General features: G+C 35.9%; 1 protein-coding gene across 1 annotated transcript in view; it reads left to right on the top strand.

Annotated features, from left to right (window-relative positions):
- Positions 1-21,652, top strand: part of LOC150084905 (proteasome subunit alpha type-6-like) — a 67,137-nt gene extending 45,485 nt beyond the window's left edge. Inside the window, exons 5-7 of the mRNA XM_090375632.1 lie at positions 1,381-1,562; positions 10,475-10,569; positions 21,481-21,652. Of these exons, the coding sequence (XP_090231758.1) occupies positions 1,381-1,562; positions 10,475-10,569; positions 21,481-21,538 (335 nt within the window). The 3' untranslated portion in view covers positions 21,539-21,652. The remainder of the gene's footprint in view (positions 1-1,380; positions 1,563-10,474; positions 10,570-21,480) is intronic.
- The last annotated feature ends 683 nt before the right edge of the window (positions 21,653-22,335 follow it).

Here is a 22,335-nt window from a genome sequence, read left to right as displayed (position 1 = left end):
GCTAATTTAGCAGTAAATGTTGCTATTTCTTCTGTGCTAGCTGATAATTTTTACCCAGTGATGTTCAGATTTCCTTCAAGTCCAAAACTTTTTTTCCAACGATCCAACCAACTAATACTTGCAGTAAATTTTTCCCCTTTATTAAAATGCTTATGAAATTCTAAGGCCTTAGCCTGTAAAATCAGTCCAGAAATCAGGCTTCCTTTGTCTTTCATCTGTGTGGGGAAAAAAAAAAAAAAAAAAAAAGCAAGCTTCAGAAGTTTATTCAAATTCACCTTTCTTCATTGTTTTTCTATTCAGATTTTCACTATCACATACAGGTGCTCTTTGTGAACACCATTTTTCAATTTCTGCTCTCTTTCTCCTCTTCAGTCCCCTACAGTCACTTCACTAATGCCTTAATCACTAGCCACTTTTTTTATTGTTTCTTCTTGATCCAAGCATTTGATTGCATTCGTATCTAAAGACACAACAACATGCTTCTGCTTTCTATTCATTGCTTACACTAACCCTAATAATGTAAATGAAACGTCACAAATAAAAAATTTAGAAAATTAGAGAGTAAAATTTTTAAATATTTTTATTTATTTTTTTATTAAATGTTTAAAATTAGAGTCCAAAAATCTTTAAAATTGGAATCACAAAATTAACAAATGTAAAAGATCAGCATGGCTCAACAGTCAACTGGTGTAAGTTCCTGCTACTGGACTACGTACTCTTGTCTTTGATGACAAAGTATATTACAACTTTTCAACTATTTACCTTAGATAATGCAGAACTTTGGTTAAACGAGTCTTGGTTTATCGGTACTCTACTGTAACACTACATCTTTATTCCATGTGTAAAATCTAAGAAATACATGTTTGCAGCCATGTTATAAACTGTTAAATTTTGGGTGTGATAATTTGCCTATTTAACTATTTCGGTTAGCAGAGATGTTAGGTTGGCACCTCCTTAGCCAGGTGGGCAGGAGCAGCAGTGCGTAGCACACTCTTCTTGATTAGACTGGGGTTCAAGCCTGTGACCACCAAATACGTAGGATGCTGAAAGGTCAGGGAATGACCACCAATATGACCTTAGTTGCTAATGCTCCTAAAAACCAAAACAACAGATGTTAGCTTATGCTGAAGTGACTTTTTATTTGTTTTTTATTCATTAAGTTCACTTTTTAAATAAAATATAGAAACAAGACTTGGCTCTCTAAGAAAAGTTGAATTACACCTCATAATTTTGAAAACCACTGACTACCTCAGTGCTTGTTGGCAACTCATAAAGTGCTTGAGTTTGTATTAGTTTATTTTAGTCTATTTAAGTTATGTATTGCCCATTATTATAACAGCATTTAAACAAAGGTTATAATATATTTCTAAATATGCTTAGGTATGATGCTAATTGCGTATGATGAAACAAAGGGAGAACCTGAATTATATAAAGCTGATCCTGCTGGTTATTATTGTGGTTACCGTGCAACAAGTGTAGGTGTTAAACAAACAGAAGCTAACAGTTATCTGGAAAAAAAATTTAAAAAGAGGCAGAATTATAACCTTGATGAAGCAGTACAGGTTTGTATACATGCTATTTAATTATTTGTATGTTTAATTATAGATAAAATGGACATATAATATAAACAGGATATGTTACTTGCTTATTTCCAATACCGTCCTGATTTGCAGTTCCATCAAACTGCAAAACTGAGTTCCATTGAAAATTTGCCATTAACTACAATTTTTGTAAATTGGAAGTTGATTGTCTGTAACCTGTCAGTGCTGTTGCCATCATTTGTAACAGTAATAATGGCACAGGGGTCTGAGAGGTCTTAGTATTTTTTTGCGTGTATTCTTCATAGAGTAAATGTTGTCTTTTGAATGAAATGAAATATTTATTAATTCTGCTTTGAAAAAAAAAATTATATACATAAAATATGAACATGAAATTTAGTCTCTTCCATTTTCAAGTTCATAAAAATAAGTGCATGAAGGCGCCTCCGTAGCCAGGTGGGCAGAGCAGCAGTGCGTAGCACACGCTTCTTGATTAGACCGGGGTTCGAGCCTGTGAGCTACCAAATATGGAGGATGCGGAAAGGTCAGGGAATGTCCACCGCATATACTCAGAGCAATATGGCCTTAGTTGCTAATGCTCCTAAAAACCAAATAACAACAACAAGTGCATGAAAAAAATAAATAATTTCATCAATAAATCAAGCATAAAATGAACACATTCTAACTTACCATAACAATGATGTTAACCATTTGATGAGAAGATCAGATGGTTGATGCTATTACAGGGACTTTTAAGACTTTTCGTCATCAGCTTGTTTAGACAAAGCTGTCGACAAAATGCAGACAAAAAAAAAAAAAAAAAGCCATGGGATACAGGGTATGTCAGACTCTTTTCACCCATAATGCCTGTAAACAATGTGTTGTTTCTAAAGCCATTCAAGCAAGTCTGTGTGTATAATTAGAAAAGTGGGTGCAGTTATGGTTAATCTTGAACTGGTGATTAATGCAATATATATTTTATTGAGGGATGTGTTAGGTCAGGTGTCACCAACGTTGAGTTGAAAATGCTTTTTAAAAGTGAAGAGCAGCACATCATATAGTAATGCTAACTTTAAGTTCATTGAAATAAATGAAGTCTGTCTGGCTATATGTATTTGTGAGAATGAAATTAAAGTTTAAAGACTCAACATGGAGTATTTTTTATTAAGAATTGTAGTAAGCCTCATAAATTTTCATTAAAGACAATGTAGTAGTAGTAGTAGTAGTGGCATTTGATGCAAGAAAGCAAGTGTATGAGCTTATGCAGCATCAGCCAAAAAAAAAAAAAAAAAAAAAAATCACACCATTCCCTCCAGATGCCTGTCCAGTTCCTCCTTAAATTTTTTCAACCTATCAACTTCCACAACGATAGATGGAAGTTTGTTCCAGCAATTAGCCACCCGCTGGCTGAAGGCAAATTTCCGCACATCTATTCTACCTCTGTCCTTTCTTAATTTGAATTTATGCCCCCTTAGGTTCGTAATCTGAACAAGTGGAAGGATCCCATCAGAATTCAGCGTGCTCAGCCCATTCAATGCCTTATACACCTCGGTCAGATCACCATACAGGTGCCTATTCTCCAGCCACTGCAATTTGCAGAACTTAAGCCTCTCTTGGTAAGAGGATCCCTTCATTTCCCTCACCAATCTTGTTGCCCTTCTCTGTACACGCTCAAGTAAATCTACGTCCTTCCTAAAATGAGGCCTCCAGACCTGTACGCAGTACTCAAGGTGTGGCTTGACCATTGCCTTATACAGAGGGACAATCACCTCCTTCTCCCTGCTAGCAAAATTCCTATATATCATTGACAAAACCCCATGACTTGCCCTGGCAGTCTGTGTCTGCATTGCTCAGAAAACTTCATATCTGACTGCACAATTACTCCCAGGTCTTTTTCATTTTCTACCACCTTAAGTGTAGTACCACACACAGTTGGTACGTTTCTCTGGGGTTACTTCTACCCATATGCAGTACTTTGCATTTGTCAAGGTTAAACTTCAGTTGCCACTTCTTAGCCCATCTGCCCAAATTATCTAGATCCTGTTGCAGTAGAACACTGCCATTACTGTCATTAACAACCCTGCCAACCTTCGTATCATCTGCAAACTTCGACATTAAGCCTGATATACCTTCATCAATATCATTGATAAATATACAAAACAACAGTGGACCCAACACCGAACCCTGTGGGACTCCACTAATAACATTAGTCCACGAAGAGTAGCACCCATTGATTATTTTACCCGGAACAGAAGTTAAACTAACTGGTCTGTAATTACTCGTGTCACCCTTCGATCCCCCTTTGTGAAGTGGGGATACATTCGCACATCTCCAGTCCGTGGGAACCTCCACTGAGTCCAAGGATGTTCTCATAATTATGGCCAAGGGTTTGCTTAGTTGCTTTGCCGCCTCCTTTAATATAACTGGATAGATCCCATCCACCCCAGGTGCTTTTCTTATGTTTAACTTCCACAATTTCTCCTCCACTTTTCTCTCAGTTATTACAAAATCATTAAGTATCCTGCTTCAATTTGATAACCTTCTGCCATTTTCAAACCTTAATAATTCCTCATGTGTGAATGTAGATGCAAAATACTCATTCAATTTGTTTGCTATCTGAGCAGGATCATCAACAGTCAAACCATCGATGTGAAGTGGACCAATCAGATTCATTCCCTTCCTTTTAGAGTTTATATAAGTAAAGAAATCCTTGCTGTTTTTCTTAGCATCTTTTGCCAAGGATTTCTCGTAATCTGCCTTCGCCTGCCTAACCTCCTTTGTGACCTGATTGCAAAAGACAATGTATTATAATACATTCTTTTAATGTTTTAAAAGTTCAAATAATATATAGTTATGATGCATTTGCTAGTTCATGTTGCTTAGTTGTTGCTGTTTTTACAGGCTGTTTTACAGCCTGGACTGTACTTGTTAACAGGAGAGATTGCTTCTACAGGGATGGGATACACTTAAATAGAAAGGGTGCAAGAATATTTGCTGATGCTATCGAGGCAGTGTTAGGTGGATCGGAAAACTGCTAGCTTGGGGGGGGAGACAAAGACCAATAGATTGACAGTAGCCACTGGCAGAGGTGAAAGAGATTCTTGCACTGCTTCTATTAGAATGAGCAGAAGCCTGAAAAACAAGATGCATAATATTTCAGAGACTGCTGGGAGCCATTGTGGTACAAGTAAACACATGGGTTGTGTTAGGGTAGCTAAGAATAGAAACAGGTATATGTATACTTGCGTGTACACCAATGCTAGGAGTTTAGTAAATAAATTTGATGAATTTGAGGTATTGCTCAAAACATCAAAGGCAGATATTGTTGGGATATCAGAGACATGGTGTCACACAGATATAAGGGATGCAGAACTGGAATTTGGGGAGTACAACGTCTACAGAAAGGATAGACAGGATAGGAAGGGGGGGGTTATGCTATTAGTTAAGAAACACATAAAAACCAAGGAAGTGAAGCCAGTCGACATTGCTGGACAGTGCAGTGTTGAGTCAGTTTGGTGTGACATAAGCATTGGGAGATCAAAATTGAGAGTAGGAGTGTGCTGTAGGCCTAATGACTCTGATGAGTATAATAAGAAACTGTACAGGGAAATAGAGTGGGCCAGTAAATCAGAGAGTCTTATAATGGGAGATTTTAATTTCCTAGATATTGACTGGAATTTGGGGGCTGGTCACTCACACACTAGCAGGGCTTTTGTGGATTTATTGGATGATTGTTTTCTACATCAGCATGTTCGGGAGGCAACTAGAGGGAGTAATACTCTTGATTTGATTATCAGCAGTGATTCTTCATGCATTAAGAATCTGTAGATAAATGAACCACTAGGTGGCAGTGATCAGTGTGCTGAAGTGGGATTTACTCAAAGAGGTAACTACCATTAGGGGTAAAGGGAAGGGTTATTGCTTCCGTAAAGGCGACTACGATGGACAGAGACAGTATTTAAATTCTATACAGTGGGACCAACTGATGATGTTACCAACAGCAAATTCAAAATGGGAAGCATTCAAAGAACTTATCTTGGAAGCTACTAGACTTTACATACCAACTAAGAAATATTGTTCAAGGTTTAGGCCAAAATGGATGTCAGATGAACTAATGAGGCATATGGCAGAGAAGAAAAATGCATGGGATACTTACAAATTAACACATAACACAGAAGCCTATGATAGATACAAGTTGATATGCAACCAAGTTACAAAGGAGGTTAGGCAGGCGAAGGCAGATTACGAGAAATCCTTGGCAAGGGATGCAAAGAAAAACAGCAAAGAGTTCTTTACTTATGTAAACTCTAGAAGGAAGGGGATGAATCAGATTGGTCCACTTGATATTGATGGGTCAAGTGTTGATGATCCTGCTCAGGTAGCTAACAAACTAAATGAATATTTTGCATCGACATTCACACATGAGGAGTTATTTAGCGAGGGGAATGCCAGAGGTGTATTCAACTCTAGCAGTAAGCTACAGAATCTTGAAATAACTGGGAGTAAAGTGGAGGAGAAACTGTTGAAGATAAACACAAGAAAGGCACCCGGGGTGGATGGGATCTATCCAGTTATATTAAAGGAGGCAGCAAAGGAGGTAAGCAAACCCTTAGCCATAATTATGAGAGCTTCCTTGGACTCAGGGGAGGTACCCATTGACTGGAAATGTGCAAGTGTGACCCCAATTCACAAAGGAGGATCAAAGGCTGACACAAGTAATTATAGACTTGTGAGCTTAACTTCTGTTGCACTCGGGGTGGATGGGATCTATCCAGTTATATTAAAGGAGGCAGCAAAGGAAGTAAGCAGACCCTTAGCCATAATTATGAGAGCTTCCTTGGACTCAGGGGAGGTACCCATAGACTGGAAATGTGCAAGTGTGACCCCAATTCACAAAGGAGGATCAAAGGCTGACACAAGTAATTATAGACTTGTGAGCTTAACTTCTGTTCCAGGAAAATTAATGGATGCACTGGTTAAAGAAGCACTGCAGGATCATTTAGACAAGACTTCAGTTATAGCTCGGACACGGCATGGTTTTGTTAAGGGGAAGTCTTGCCTGACCAATTTGATTGGATACTATGATGCAGTCACAAAAGAACTGGATGCAGGGAATAGCTTTGACATTATATACTTGGATCTTAGAAAGGCTTTTGATACTGTTGCACATGGAAGACTGCTACACAAATTGGAGCAGTGTGACATTGGAGGCAAATTGCTGCTATGGATAAAGGGTTGGTTGAGGGGGAGAAGACAGAGAGTGGTAATCAATGGACACTGCTCATCATGGACTAATGTTATTAGTGGAGTCCCTCAGGGCTCAGTGTTGGGTCCATTATTGTTTTCTGTATTTATAAATGATATTAATGATGGTATATCAAGCTTAATGTCCAAGTTTGCAGACGATACAAAGTTTGGCAGGGTTGTCAAGGACACTACTGACACTATGCTGCTGCAACAGGATTTGGAAAGGTTGAGCAGATGGGCTGAGAGGTGGCAAATGAAGTTTAACATTGACAAATGTAAAGTACTACACATGGGAAACAGCAACCCCAGAGCAACGTATCAACTCTGTGGTACTACACTGACAGTGGTAGAGAATGAAAGGGACTTGGGGGTGGTTGTGCAGGCAGATATGAAGTTCTCTGAGCAGTGCAGATGGGCTGCAAGAGTAGCTCATGAAGTATTGTCAATGATATACAGGAATTTTTCCAGCAGGGATAAGGAGGTGATTATTCCCTTGTATAAGGCAATGGTCAGGCCACACCTAGAGTACTGTATACAGGTCTGGAGGCCTCATTTCAAGAAGGATGTAGAGCTGCTGGAACGAGTACAGAGAAGGGCAACAAGATTAGTGAATGGAACAAAGGGGTGCTCTTACGAAGAAAGGCTTAAGTTTTGCAAATTACAGTGTCTGGAAACTAGGCACCAGCGAGGTGATCTGATAGAGGTGTATAAAGCCTTGAATGGTTTGAGCATGCTCAGTGCTGATGGGATTCTTCCTCTTGCTCAGAATAATCACCTGAGAGGGCATAAATTCAAATTGAGGAAAGACAGATGTAGGATAGACATGCGGAAATTTGCCTTTAGCCAGCAGGTGGTTGGTTGGTGGAACAGACTTCCATCCCTTGTAGTGGAGGTTGATAGCCTAAATAAGTTTAAGGCTCAGCTGGACAGGTATTTTGAACGAACAGAGGGGTGAAGTGGGTTTTTTTTTTTTTTTTGGCTGATGCTGCATAAGCTTGCTTTCTTGCATCAAATGCCTCTACTAATGCTAATTGTAGACTAGATTTTCCCAATGTCTTGACAGGTACTCTCTTAATATTAATATTTTCAGAATCTCTTGCATCCTTGTTTTTTAAATATTCCATTTTTTTCCTTTTAGTTTTGGTTATTAGGGATGCCCCTTGTTTTTTTCATTGTTTTAACTTATTCTGTCATTTGTTTACCCCAGTGAACTTGGTTATAATTAATTTATTCATGTTAATTTACTATGATTTGGTTTTTAAGGTTAGTTTGCAGGTTTAGATGAAATGTTCATTGGCAAAGTCAACATTAAATTTGTATTTTGTTTGTTACATTTATTTATTTAAAATATAGAAAGGTAGTGGTGGCCATGGTATGTATTATATTTTTGATTTAATTTTTTCCATTCTGTATCCAGATCATATAGGGTCATCCCTTGTTGTTTTGCTAGATAGTAGTCAGTGACCGAGATACAATCCTTTTGGAATTCACAAGTTTTGATCTCTGAAAATGTAGTGTTTGTTTAATTTCCTGTTTTTATTTTATTTATTGTGGATATGATATTCTTCCTTTAGTGGGTGTGAGGATGCATCTTCTTGGGTTGTGCATTTGCAGTGCTGAGGGCAAGTTGTCACTTTCATTTCCTTATTTTTATGATTTTATTTTAATTTGATTTTTAAGATATCTTGGCACTCAGGTAGCAAAATTGCACCTTGCTGGGCATAACTCTAATTGTTGAATTAGTTTGTGATATAATTGTTTTTTTTTTTTTTTTTTACCCCCTCTACAATAGTTTCAAAAAATTTGATTGTTTTTCAAAGGTTTTACGGTTGATTTTTCTTTATTACTTTTTTATCACGCTATGCAATTATGTATTATAATTTTAATACTGCTGGAATATAATTGGGCATTTAATTAAAATCTTTATTACGCTTTTATTTTTTAGTATGGTTCCTCTTCTGAAAGCCACAAGGCAGTACCCAAGCCTCCTTTCATCAGTTTGACTCTGTTAATTTGTGAGAGAGAAAGATAATTAAACTAAACATGAAGGATTATTTGAAACTATAATATTATATACTGAGTGGACAATTTGTTAGGCAGGCACACCAAATGAATAGCATCTCTTTCAGCCCTCTGATCAGAAAATGGACTCTGTGCAAAAAGGGTTCTACAAGGGATGCTGGCTCATGCAGACCTGATCATAACATATCATTCAGTTGCCTATATTGGAAGCAGCAGATCATTCTACTTCATCCAGTAGTTGCTTGATTGGGTTGAGATCCAGGGAACTGAGAACACTCTTGAATAATTTGTGCCTTGCAACATATTGCATTACTGTGAGCATGAATAGATGAATTGGTTGGCAGCAACATTCGTGTAGGCTGTGGCTTAAGTTTTTGATATGCCTGCATTAGGGGACTTAATTTGTGTCATTAAAACATTCTCACACCATTACACTTTCACCATCTATGATGGACATGGGTGAGAGGCAAGAACCTGATCCCAATATTGAAGATATCTGCATCCTCCCACTTGAGTTTAAGATCTTAAGCATATATGAATATTACAGAAATGTAAATTAATCTTTTGAATGTTTATTCAAATACATTTTCTTGTTAGAATACCCATTATTATACAAATAAGATTATTAAAGAAAACAAAACTTAATTCTTTCATGATTTTCTAGTTTTGAAAATTGTGGGGAATTTTGCTAAAATTTACTCTCCTGTTACAGGTAGTTTTCATTGAACTGATTGTATTATTTAATTATCTGAAATGGAGTTTTTTTTTTGTTTTTTTTTTAACTCCAAATATTAGTATATGAATAAGAAATAAATAAAATCAGGGTGGCCAATGGATATCTCCAAAGTCTTTGCTTTACTGCACAGAAGTAGTTATTCAATCTATAATTTATTTCTTCAGTATCATGAAAATCATCACATGAACTTTGGTTTCTTTTTTAAGCATTTGTTATTTTGTTCTTTGCTGTCTGCTTATCTTCGAAGTAACTGAAGTTGGGAATCATGCATTATCTCTTGTTATTGTGAACAATAATAAAAGAGCAAAAATAAAACTGCAGGGTAATGATGTAATGAAGCAGTAGATTTCAATAATCAAAGGAAAAGATTTCTTGTTTTGAGTACTATGACATGAGTATACAAGAACTATATTCAAATGTTGATTAAAAAAAAAAAAAAAAAAGTTTGAAGTATTCATAACCCAGATGATTATAATGCTGATGCTTTATTTATTCTCTTGAAGCTGAATACAGCTATTACTTTGTGGAAATATAGGGATTGTTGCATGTGCACATTAGTTTTAGAGGGAATATAGTTAAAAATAATAATAATAATAAATAAAATAAACAGGAGAGCATGTTTATGAAAAATAATAATGAAAAAAATTTTAAAACTTAGCTTATCAGATTTCCAGCTTAATACATCACTTTTTTTTTCTGAACTCTGAATTGATCTTACTAAAATAATTAGTGTATGGTGATTAAATGTGCTAAGTAGAATTACCTATACATTTAGTTATAATACACTAATTATTTTAGCAATAACCAGATGTGTTTGATAATAGCCATGTGATGTTATCAAACATACCTGAACACCTCTTTACTAATAACAGACTTAAAGCCTATTCATAAAAGCACACTCATTTATCTGTAATAATTTTTTCACCTTCAGCTTGCAATTGCAGCACTTTCGACTGTATTATCAGCTGATTTCAAACCTTCAGAAATTGAAGTTGGAGTTGTAACCCATGATAATCCTAAATTCAGGTATGCAAAAAAAAATTTATATTCTATGGTTTAATTCTCTTTAACTTTCCTTGTCTTTAGACAGTTATCAACAAACTTAACTCATTTTGATTCCTTTATCTTGTTTTATAATAATCAAACTTATAATTTTTAGTGTGGAAAAAGAGACTAATATTAATAAAAAATTATCCTGTTTATGGAGTGTGAAAATTTGAACAAATATATTTTAGAATACTGTGACAAGTTTGGCAGATCAGCAGTTTAAATTTATTGCCTTCAGCAGAAGAAGATGCCTCAATTACGAGGCTTCTTATGTTGACCTGTGGAACAGTGGAATGATGACATGATGTTGATATTTTAGAATAATTTTATGCCTGTTTTTAAGCTCAGTGGAATGATTTATTGACCCTTGTTTTTTTTTCAGAAAAATTTTTTTATACCGTATCGAACCCTATAGAGAATCAAACTAAAACTTAAGTTCTTATTTTATGAGAAAAAGAGAGAGAGATTCAAATTAAAAATAGGTCATTTTTACTTTAAGATTCACTACTTTAATTGACACTGGTTTCTGCAGGTTCTTCTTCCAGTCACATAGCTCCCTGAGGAGCTGTTGTGGCCACCAACAAATTCCTCCAACTGCATCAATCATGTGCTCTACAAGTGGCATTGCAAAGTTTCATGCCCAGAAGTTCACTGATCCCATCCTTCCACCTAAATGCACCTCTTTCCCTTCCATTATATTCTTCAACAGAAAGTTTTTCTCTTCGCTGGTGTTCAAAATTTAAGAAACAGTCAGGTTTTCACCTGTACCTTCTCATAGGAGTGGCCTGAATATGGGAAAATCATACCAAAGGAACCTCATGAGGTACAGAAATTATGAAGGAAACAACACTGACATAACTACAAAAAAAAAAAAAAAAAAACTGTACAGAGGGACTTTATTCAAAAATGGCAACATAGCACTGGCTGCCATGATACAGATGCATCGCTGCCAAAGATGGAACAAAGTAAAGAGGTGGTCCCCAGTAGGAGATATGGCCACCCCTAATGTTGATGCAGGCTTTGCACCGCCAGTTGGGCGCCTCCTTAGCCAGGTGGGCAGGAGCAGCAGTGCATAGCACACGCTTCTTGATTAGACCGGGGTTCAAGCCCGTGACTACCAAATACGGAGGATGTGGAAAGGTCAGGGAATGACCACTGCATATCCCCGGAGCAATATGGCCTTAGTTGCTAATGCTCCTAAAAACCAAATAACAACAATAACAGCACCACCTGTCCATACTTAGAAAAATGTTGTTAAGTTTTTGCAGTAACATCGTCCATCCCTCTGTCAGTGCCATCTTCAGCTGGAGAACATTTTCTGGCAGGTGTGGACGTGCTGCTGGGCTTCTCCCCAGAGCGTCCCATATGTGTTAGATGGGATTTATATTGGATGAAATGGGCAGGCCAATCCATAAGAACAATGTCCTCACTTTCCAAAAGCATATCAACAGTTGCAGTCCGATGGGGTGTGGCTTTATCATCCATAAGCACTAATTCGGTGCCAATGGCACCTCGGAACAGACACACATGGGGAAGGATTACCTCAGTACAGTAGCGTGCACCGGTTACAGTGCTGTTTCCCAGTATCTGGAGTTGTGTACGTCCATCCAAGATAATGCCTCCTAAGACGAAAACACCTCAACTGCCATATCGATTGCTTTCAGTGATGTTTGTGGGGTGATCCCATGTGCCAACTTCTTGCCAGATTAGTTGACGTCCAGAATTGCTGCTGAGACTGAATCTACTCTCATCAGTAAAGAGTACCTTAAGTAAAGATTTTGTGGTTGTAACCTTTAGAAATAGTGTTGGTCCTTAAGTTTTGCACACCAGTGTATGTCCAAAAAACTTGTTTTCTTTTGTTGATGCTATGAAGAAGAATTTTAGGCCTACCAATTTTATTCAATGCCCACTCATTTATTCTTCGATCCAAGTAAGAAATATGCAGTATTCTACTGTAACACCACATTTCAAATGGCTCATATTTTCTTCCTGTCAATTCTTTTCAGACTCCATCCTTCACATCCATAAGTGGCAACTGGAAAAATTAACAAATCAGCGATTCTCAGGTTGTCTTTAGGGGCAGATCTTGAACTCTTCGTAATTTTGTCAGATCAGTAACCAACACTTTAGCAATTGCCTGTCGTCTCTTTACATCATTTGAGCAGTCACTGATTTTATTTATCCTTAACCCTAGGTGATCAAATTTATCAACTTCTTCAATATCTTGCCCATTAACCTTCAATTTACTGGAACCGAGATTATCACCAGTCACCATAATTTGTTTTACACACACACATTCAGAAACAGTCCTTTTTTTTTTTTCTTACTTGCTTCACATACTCTCCTCAGAGTTTCTTTAATCCTTAGAATTGCAAATTAGCACAGTGTCATCTGCATAACAAAGACTATTTATCTTCTGCAGGTTAATAGCAACTAATATTAACCAAGCTGTGATTTTAAATATGGATCATCTAATCCAAATTTACCATAGCTGCATGCATTTGTGAATAGGGAAACAGTTTGTGTCACATAATTAACTGCCCATCTTAATACCATATTGGGTAGCTAGTCCTTTTATAGGAAATGTGCGTATTGTTTATATACAGTTTGCATGGGCATGGGCTGATATTCATGTTGAGTAGGCTTAAAAACCTGGAGTAACATATGGAGAAAAACTGCACCCTTTCCCATTTAGGTAGATAACTACAGCCCCAAGTGAAGAGGCCTTTCAAGAATTCCCAATCATTGATGGGGCTTTAAACGTAGACTTCTCCAAATGAGTGACAAAATTACTGTACTTTCATGGTGTCATGCATAGTCTGCATAATCAAAATCTGTTATATCCAGTTTTGTACTATCATAGTGAGTTGTTTATATAACTCACTATGATAGTACAAATTAGTTCTTCTGGGTTGTCAGCTTTCCATACTGTTTCCTCATCTTATTTTCTGTTAGACTTTAGCTCTGGCCAGAGTAGGTCCCCTTTACTCTTGGTCTGTCTCTAGACCTATTATTCATTTTCACTTTGAATATCTGTTTAGCTGTTCTTCCGTCTCAGATTTTTTTCTGTATGCTTATACCATAAAAAAAAAAATGTTCTGTTAATACTCTGGCATGACCACTAGGCCAGGAGTTTATAATTAATCATTTTGACAATGAATACAAACATTTATTGTATTTAGCAGTTATGGGGGCTTAAAGCATGGTCCACTTAAATGCCTGTGCTAATTTTTATGATTGACCACTTAGCTACATCCCTTAAGTAAAAAACTCCCTGAAGTTGGAAGTGTGGTGCTTATATATGAAGTTCCTGTCGGCACTGACCAACAATTAAGAATGGTAAATATATTATGTTAAGATGATACAATTGATAAAAGCAATAAAAATTACATAAAGTAAAAAATACTAAGAATGACAAAAATATATTATGCATCAAAACATGGAATGAAAAGCATAAAACAGTGGCTTCTCATTATTTTCAACTAAAAATTGACACAAAGGATCAGTGTAATTACACATAAGGGGATGTTAATGTCATGGAATATAACTTCAGTATCAAAGAGAGGAAAATCCAATTCAGAGAGGGGGGGTAGAAGAACAGGTTGGGGAGAAACACATTCTCTTCGCTCTATTTCCAGATAGTCAATATAAATTTATTGATTAAATCATGTGGAGGGGAGGTATCATATATGTCTACCTCTTGTGTCGCTAAAAGTTCAAGAAGTGGGACATATGCTTTCCTATTGTTTCTATTAAAATTCAGTCTGGTGTTTTGGATGCAGGCAGATTGTAGATGGTGGCAGATTTTAAAATGCATGTAATCAGTAACCTGTGTGTCACTCAGCAAGAAATTGTGCTGCTCCTAACAGTATTGCACTGTGACTACTGATTGGACAGCCTTTTTGATAGATCCTGCAGCCATTGGATAGCTTCACAAATATACATATATCATAGTCATGGCATGATAAACAGTAAATAACACTGTTTCTTTGCAAAAGGGTTTTTCCTATTTTCTTTTACTGGAAGTATTATGGTTTTGTAAAATCCTGGTGATCCTATTTGATATCCCTCTCACACACACACACACACACACACACACACACACACACACACACACACACACACACACCTGATAAAAAGGAAATGGCCCACAAATGAAGTGACCAGTCGCAGATAGGATGGAGGGTGCAAAGGACATACACGGTCATTACCCAATTACAGCAGTAGTCTATGGTTGGGATATCCACATTATTGTATAGGAATGACAATCTAAAATTAGTATGTATATATATATATACAGTGAAACTTCCCTTTAATGGACAGCCATGGGGAACGAAAATCTGTCCGTTAGAGAGAAGTGTCCGCTAACAAGAAGTCTGAGGGAGGAAAAAAAAAAAGAAAGAAAGAAAAATCGTTAAATGTTTTAATGTAAAATTAAAATATATACAGATTTTGAACAATATTTTTGTAAATAATATACAATTACATACACAAGAGATAAAGAAAAATCGTTAAACGTTTAATGTAAAATTAAATTAAATTATATACAGATTTTGCACAATATTTTTGTAAATAATATACATACAATTGTGCTATGCATATTATGACTTTATCTTAAGAAAAATACATACAGTAATCACTTATTTTATTCTGCACCTTCTTCCGGCTGATAATTTTGTTTTCAACATTTGTTTGGAGTGAAGAAAGCATCGAAAGTCCTTCAGTATCTTCTTCAGCGGCGAAAAACATTTTTAAACGATTGATTTGTATAAGCGCTTCTTCTGTTTTCATCGGTGGTTCATCGTTAATATGTTCTTCGACAGAATGACCTCCTTCCATTTCTTCATCCTCACGAGGAACTTCTTGAAAAATATCGATGATAATGTCGTTGATATCTAGAGCACCATCTTCTGTAGTGAGGTTCGAGTCTATATCTTTGTAACCAGGGTCACTTGTAGCAGAAGTATCGTACATTATCAATAGATGTTGAAGTTCTTGTTCTTCTTGGTGCTCCACATTGCTGTTCACAACTTCAGTTTTTGAGTTTGAGAAGCCAGACTTTACAAAACAGTTGATGACAGGTTGTTTTCTAATTGCGTTTACTGAAGAGGAAATCCATTGAATTGCATCTAGAATGCTGAGTTTCTTTGCAAGGTCACTCGCACATGTTACATCGTTCATGTTTGCAATGAGATGTCTTAAAACACGTTTTCTGTAGTGAAGTTTAAAATTTTTTATTATCCCTTGATCCAAGGGCTGACACTCTGCAGATGTGTTTGGTGGCAGAAAAACGATTTGAATGTTGGACAATTCAATGTGCGGGTGAGATGCAGCATTATCCATGAAAAGAATAATTTTTCTGTTTTGACGAATCATGTTTTGGTTCAAGTGACATCCATTCGCTCATGATATCTCGTGTCATCCACGCTTTTTTATTAGACTTCCAGTCAACATTCAAAAGATTCAACTTTATGCCCTTGAAACAACGAAGATTTTGTGGTTTTCCTATAACAAGGGGTTGTTCAAAGTCTCCCAGCATATTTGTACACAATAGTACAGTCGAGCGTTTGTTAGAAATTTTTCCGCCCCGGCACTTTTCGTTTTTTAGACTCATTGTTTTTTCAGGAAGAGCTTTAAAAAACAACCCTGTTGCGTCAGTTGTAAATATCCTTAGCTTCAAAATCATGTCATAAATCTTCCAATTTGACGGTCCACTCTGTTACAACCCCAGTATCAACAGATCCACCTTCACCACTTACGGTTTTCTAAGAAATTTTATGCCGAGTTTTGAACTTGTCTAGCCATCCCACAGAAGCTTTGAACTCATTTACTCCCATAGATTTTGCAACCTCCAAAGCCTTTTCTCTAATAATAGGCCCATTAAGGGGAATTTTTTTAGCACATGCACGACAAAACCACTCATACGTAACACTGTCAATTTGAAGTCCAATAGTTTTCGGGAATGATTTTTGAACCTGATCATTTACGTGTTGCCAAAATTGTTTGAGCAGTTCGTTTTTTCCCTTTAGGATGTCGCTTACCTGCGTTCTCGATTTTGAATTTTGCAGCGAGATTGCGAACAGTATTTTTTTGCCGATCATACGCATTAATGAGTTTGACTTTATCTTTTAAAGTTAAATGTTTACGAGAAGACATTGTGCACTTCACACGCCACTGAACAAAACCGAAAACTGAAACTCAAAAGACAAAAGGCCGACAAAATTCCCCCCTGCACACGCCGAATTCATCAGAAGTTTTACACGTGCCTTAAAATTCTTGAAAAAGGGTTTAGAATTTAGAACCGCGACGTAAACCTTGATAAAATTCAGAGAATCAGAAATAGAAAATAAACATACGATTGAGGCAATACGTGGAAGAAACATTCCTAGAAAAGGGCCGTGAGCTTGCCCGCTGTCCGTTATTGGGAGATCAAATTAAGTGCTAATCTAAACGAAACAATACAGATTGCCTGTCTGCGTCCGTTACAGAGAATGTCCGCTAGACAGAAGCTGAAAACACGTTGAAACCAATAGAGGAGAGTTGGGGAATTTGAAAATGTCCGTTGTAGAGAGGTGTCTGTTAGAAGTTTCACTGTACATATAAATAATATAGATCTTCTCAATTTTTTACAGAAAAATGTGAATGAAAAGAAAACAGTTTTAACATTGCAACAAAAAATGGAAATTATTAATAGAATTAGAAAGGGTGAAAATTTAGGAAATCTCTCCAAAGAGTTTAATGTGGGGACTAAAACAATTTATGACATCAAGAAAAATACCAATGCTATAACAGTTTTTGTCAATTATGGATAGTGTAGGAGGATCTAGCAGGAAAAAGATGTCGAAATCTGAAAATGCCGCTTTAGAGAGTACACTTTATTTGTAGTTTCTTCAGAAGCGAAGTTTAAGTGAACCAGTGTCTTGCCCAATGTGTGAAAAAGCATTGGATTTTAATTGAAAATTAAGAGGTAATGAAGATTTTAAAGCAAGCACAGGTTGGCTGAACAACTTTAAACTGAGACATGGTATACACGAACTGGATATTCAGATGAGAAACTTTCTACAGAAGAATTGGCAGCGGTGTCCTTTAAAAGTAAGTTTGCTTCAGTTATAGCAAAATAAGAGAAAGAAACAATGTTGGTGAGACGGGCTTATTATGGAAAGCATTACTGAGAAAAATCCTAGCCACTAAAAGAGAAATGCCTGCACCAGGTTTTAAGATGAGAAAAGAGCGAGTTACAATTGCTGTGTGTGTGCAAATGCTACTGGGAGGCATTTTGTCCGTGTTCGTTATTGGTAAGTCGTAAAAATCGAGCACATTTAAAAGTCTTTCTAATTTTCACGTTTTGTGTAAAAAATCATAAAAATGCCTGGATAGATGTTTCTGTTTTCCAAGATTGGTTTATAATTTTTTTTATTTAATTAATCTTAATTAATTTAATCATAAGGTAAGATTTATTTAATCTTACCTTCTGTTTGATTATCCAGAAGAGGTCTGACATCAATCATTCTGGATATCTGACGCTCTGCTGTACTTGTATTTCAGTGATCTGTGCAATGGATTGTGTATAGTAATACTTGGAAAGAAACATTCTGTGAGTAACAGAACTTATTTGTGAAGCTTTGTCCTTATGTCTAAATAGCTCAAACTCTATATTTGAAGATTTAATGTACAGCAACTCTTGTCAACTGCATATTTACTAACTGGATTTGAGATAGTATGGTTTTGTATTTACATACTAAATAATTATTATCCCCACCATAGATCATGAGGATCTAGTAGATATTGCAGAGCAGTGGAATTTGTTTACACTATCTTAATGATTCACTTATCAGTATGATAGATACGATTAGTGTTGAGTGTGGACATGTCACCACCTATCAATAGATTATTTGGTTTTTTCTGGACATGTTGACTTTTTAAGATTATTGTGTTTGTTGTAAACTAACATTTGTTTCACCCTTTACTATGGCCCCTTGATAGATTTTGCTTGTATGTTAAAGTTCTCTCTTTGGGACCTTAGTCTTGACAACTATTGTATTTTTCAGGAACATGCATATCTTCTGAATGGTTGACAAGAGATTCTGCAGTTAGCTTTGATGTGGCTAATTTTTGAATCTGAAACTATTTCTAACTCTCCTGTTTCTGTTGTCATGTGGAGGAGAATCATTGATAATTTTTTACAACCTTCCTCAGGGTGAAAGAAGCAGCTGTCTTGAGTTACCTAAAGTTGTAATATTTTAAGTTTCATAGTGGAAACTGAAAAAATCATTCCTTGCCCTTCTTAAACAAGATGAAGAAAGTGGGTCCATGCTTAATATCTTCTATTTTTCACAAACCTATGGATCAGTATACTAATTTTAAATTGTCATGCACCTTCACATTGTACTGGTCACACTCTGATGGGCAGCGTGTGGTAAAATTTAAAACTGAACAGGTGGGTTTCTAATCAAGTCTTAGACCACAGGGAACTGCTTTTAAGCCCTGATAGATATGATGATACAAGTCCTTCACAGATGGACTTGTGAAACTGTCATAATAATAGAGTAAACCATTTCAGAATACCTATTCTAGAAGTAATTATTATATAAAAAGAAGTAATACTTATTTACTACATGTGATGTGTACTACATTGGTGAAGCCATTCATTGTCTGGATGATTGTTTAAAGATAATTATGATCACTGTGGGTGTATCTGGAAGGGCAACTTTGTCCACTAAGTTGTTGCAGTACAAGCAAAGAGCTCAAATACTTTAGCTTTGGTTTGATGGGGTGGAGGATTTATGAGGCCAGGGTACTGGACATACCTTTGTGTTTGAGAAGACTGAGCAAAAATTCAGAACTTTGTTGGGTGAATTGGAGTGCTTAAGCTTAAGAAAAGGGTTAATGCTCCGAAAGGAATGAAAATAAGAGTCCTATCAAGCACTCATCTTCCCAGCTCAATGCCAGAGTCTGCTTGTGCATCAGACAGCACACCAGGATCACCAAAGAAGGTGTTGATCCCACAGGTAATAGATATTGTTGGTGACTATTGTCAGGGAAATGGTAAATATATAATGCAAAAAGGATAGTTGGAATAAGACCAGGATGTTCTGACACTGGGGGAAATATAAAGTAGAATAATTGTCATCTTTTAAGGGTGAATCAGTATTGTGACATAAGCATTGGGGAAAACAAAGATGAGTGTATTTTAGACCAGATGACTATGATGAGTACAATGAACATCTTTATAGACAAATCAGGGACTTTTAATTTTCTAGAAATTGACTGTAACATGTAGATTGGTCACTCACCTGGTAGTCTGGAATTGTTGGATGACTGCTTCTTATATCGGAGATGCTGCAAAGGAAAGGGATATTCCCAACCTGGTTATCAGTAAGGATCCATCAGATATTAAGGAACCACTGGCAAGCAGCAATCATAGTACATATATTGAATTTGGATCCATTTAAAGAAATAACTATTGTTATAGGAAAGAAGGGTTTATGTTTTTACAAGGGGTATTATAAAGCTCTTGGCCATAAGTTATTTTCAGTGGCACCAAAACCAACTTTAACAAATACAAATTCTTAATCAGAAATGTTTAAGAAAGTTATTCTGGAAGCTGTTCTTTTTACAAACAGAAAGGTATTGCTCAAATTATACAAAAAAACTGATGACCTTAGTGGCAGAGAAGAAAGATGTTATCAGCAGATACTGGATCTTAATTAATTACTGAGAATTGGATAATCTAAAACAGGTTACAAGTTCTTAGCTCAGAGTGTAAAGAATTGTAACAATGATTTCTTATGTTACTAAAAGGAAGGCATCAGACATATTGGTTCACTTCATATCTGTACTAATAGTATGGATTATCCTGAGCCTGTTGCTGATAAGTTGAATAAATATTTTGCATGCACATTCATTTGTGAGGAAGTTCAGGATAGCACTGGTCTTGCTAATTGTGATTTTATGATAACTCAGAAAGGAATAGGAAGTAAAAATATTACAGTTAAAGTGAACAAGGCACCAGCTTATGAATCTATCCAGTATACTGAACTAGGTAGCAAAAGAAGTAAGCAAACTTTTAGCTGTTATAATGAAAATGTGAACCTCCTATTCACGAAGATGGCTCAAAGGGTGAAACAAGCAACTACAGGCTGTCCATTTGACTTCTGTTCCAGAGAAGATTAGTCTTTAGGTAAGGATGTGCAAGATCATCTGGACAAGTATGGAATTATAATTATAAAAGAATCATAGCATGGCTTTTTAAGGGAAGATCATGCCTGACTAATCTAAGTAGCTACTATGAAGTTGTCAGTAAAGAACTGAAAATAGAAGGAATAACTTTGACATCAATTACTAAATTATATTATTTCAGTAATTCTTTTTTTAGTTACACGAAAAGAAACAGAAAATTGTTCTATAAATAATAGCAGTGTGGCATTAAGAGCAGTTATTACTATATTGGAGACAGCATTAGTTATAAATAGCCACTACTCTTCATGGACCAACATTGTGTGTTGTGAGTGGGATAACTTAACTGCACTGTAGTGTAAGGGAAAACAATTTTCAGAGGTTCCCCACACACACGTGGGAATCTTCAAAATAAACCAGCCAGTCAGAAACCCTAGTGCCATAATTTGTTACATCAGAGTAATGGAAAAATATAAATTTTGTTATTAAAACTTTTTTTCACTAAATATATTTGGTCTTATTGTTACACAGTATGAAACCTTTTTTTGCATTGTTCATCAAGAAATTACCTGCATATTTAATCTCTGCTTCTGTTTGTATTTTTTAGTTTTTTTTTCCCCCTGCTAATGAAATGACTTCAAGAGTTGCAAAAAAAAAAGTTTTCGGATAATTTTTTCTGTCTATAAATATCAATTATTTTATTTCATTTTTCAGGATTTTAACTGAACCGGAAGTTGATGCACATTTGGTGGCCATTGCTGAAAAAGATTGAGGAGTGAATCTTAATGAACAGAAGCTACCTAAATAACTGCTGTTAATATGTTTACTGCTGTTATTATTAAATGAGACTTTTGATAATAAAATAATTGTGGATTGTGTTGCTCAATGGCTTAAACTTTTTAATATCAAAAATTAGTACTGTAAAGTCTATTTACAAAACAAACAGAAATGTACTGAGTTTTTGAGTTAATGTGATAATTTTGTATTTTCTGCTAACTCATTTAACTGCACATGCTTTATATGCATAATAGGTGATAGAACAGATAAATGAACACTCACTTGCATGGTTAAGCAAAAAAATGTGTAATCTCAGGATAAATGAAGTAAAGCACAGGTAGATAGCATCACTTTCAACATAAGTACATAAGAAACTTATATGGTTGTGCATACCTGCTGTCTTTTATGATTTAACCTTTAAAATTATGAAAAAATGATTTAAAGATTTAAGTTTTTCTTATTACAAATTTTGCTCATGATCGCTGTATGTTTATTGATATGAGCTTTGAAGCTGCTAGTAGGTAACTGTTCACCTTTCATGCTGTAGCTAGTGAAGGGGCTTCACTGTTTATATTTTTGTACTAGTGAATAGTTAGGTTGCAGTTATTGCATTGCTATGCCAAATGACAAAAGTAAGAAGCATTAATTTCAAATGTTTAGAGGAGCCAGATCCTGCCATATTTCTTCCCTATATTTTCAAGTCAGGAAAAAGGAATAACTGTATTTTGCAATGTGATAAGTGAATGGAGATGAATGACACATTTAACCAAAAGTGTGTGAAACATTTTGGCA

Source organism: Mastigoproctus giganteus, chromosome 6 (assembly GCF_048544385.1).
Source record: "Mastigoproctus giganteus isolate SK-2022 chromosome 6, ASM4854438v1, whole genome shotgun sequence".
In the NCBI taxonomy this organism is placed as follows: domain Eukaryota; kingdom Metazoa; phylum Arthropoda; class Arachnida; order Uropygi; family Thelyphonidae; genus Mastigoproctus; species Mastigoproctus giganteus.
Note: the sequence above shows the minus strand (reverse complement) of the source record. Positions and strands in the feature narration are given on the sequence as shown.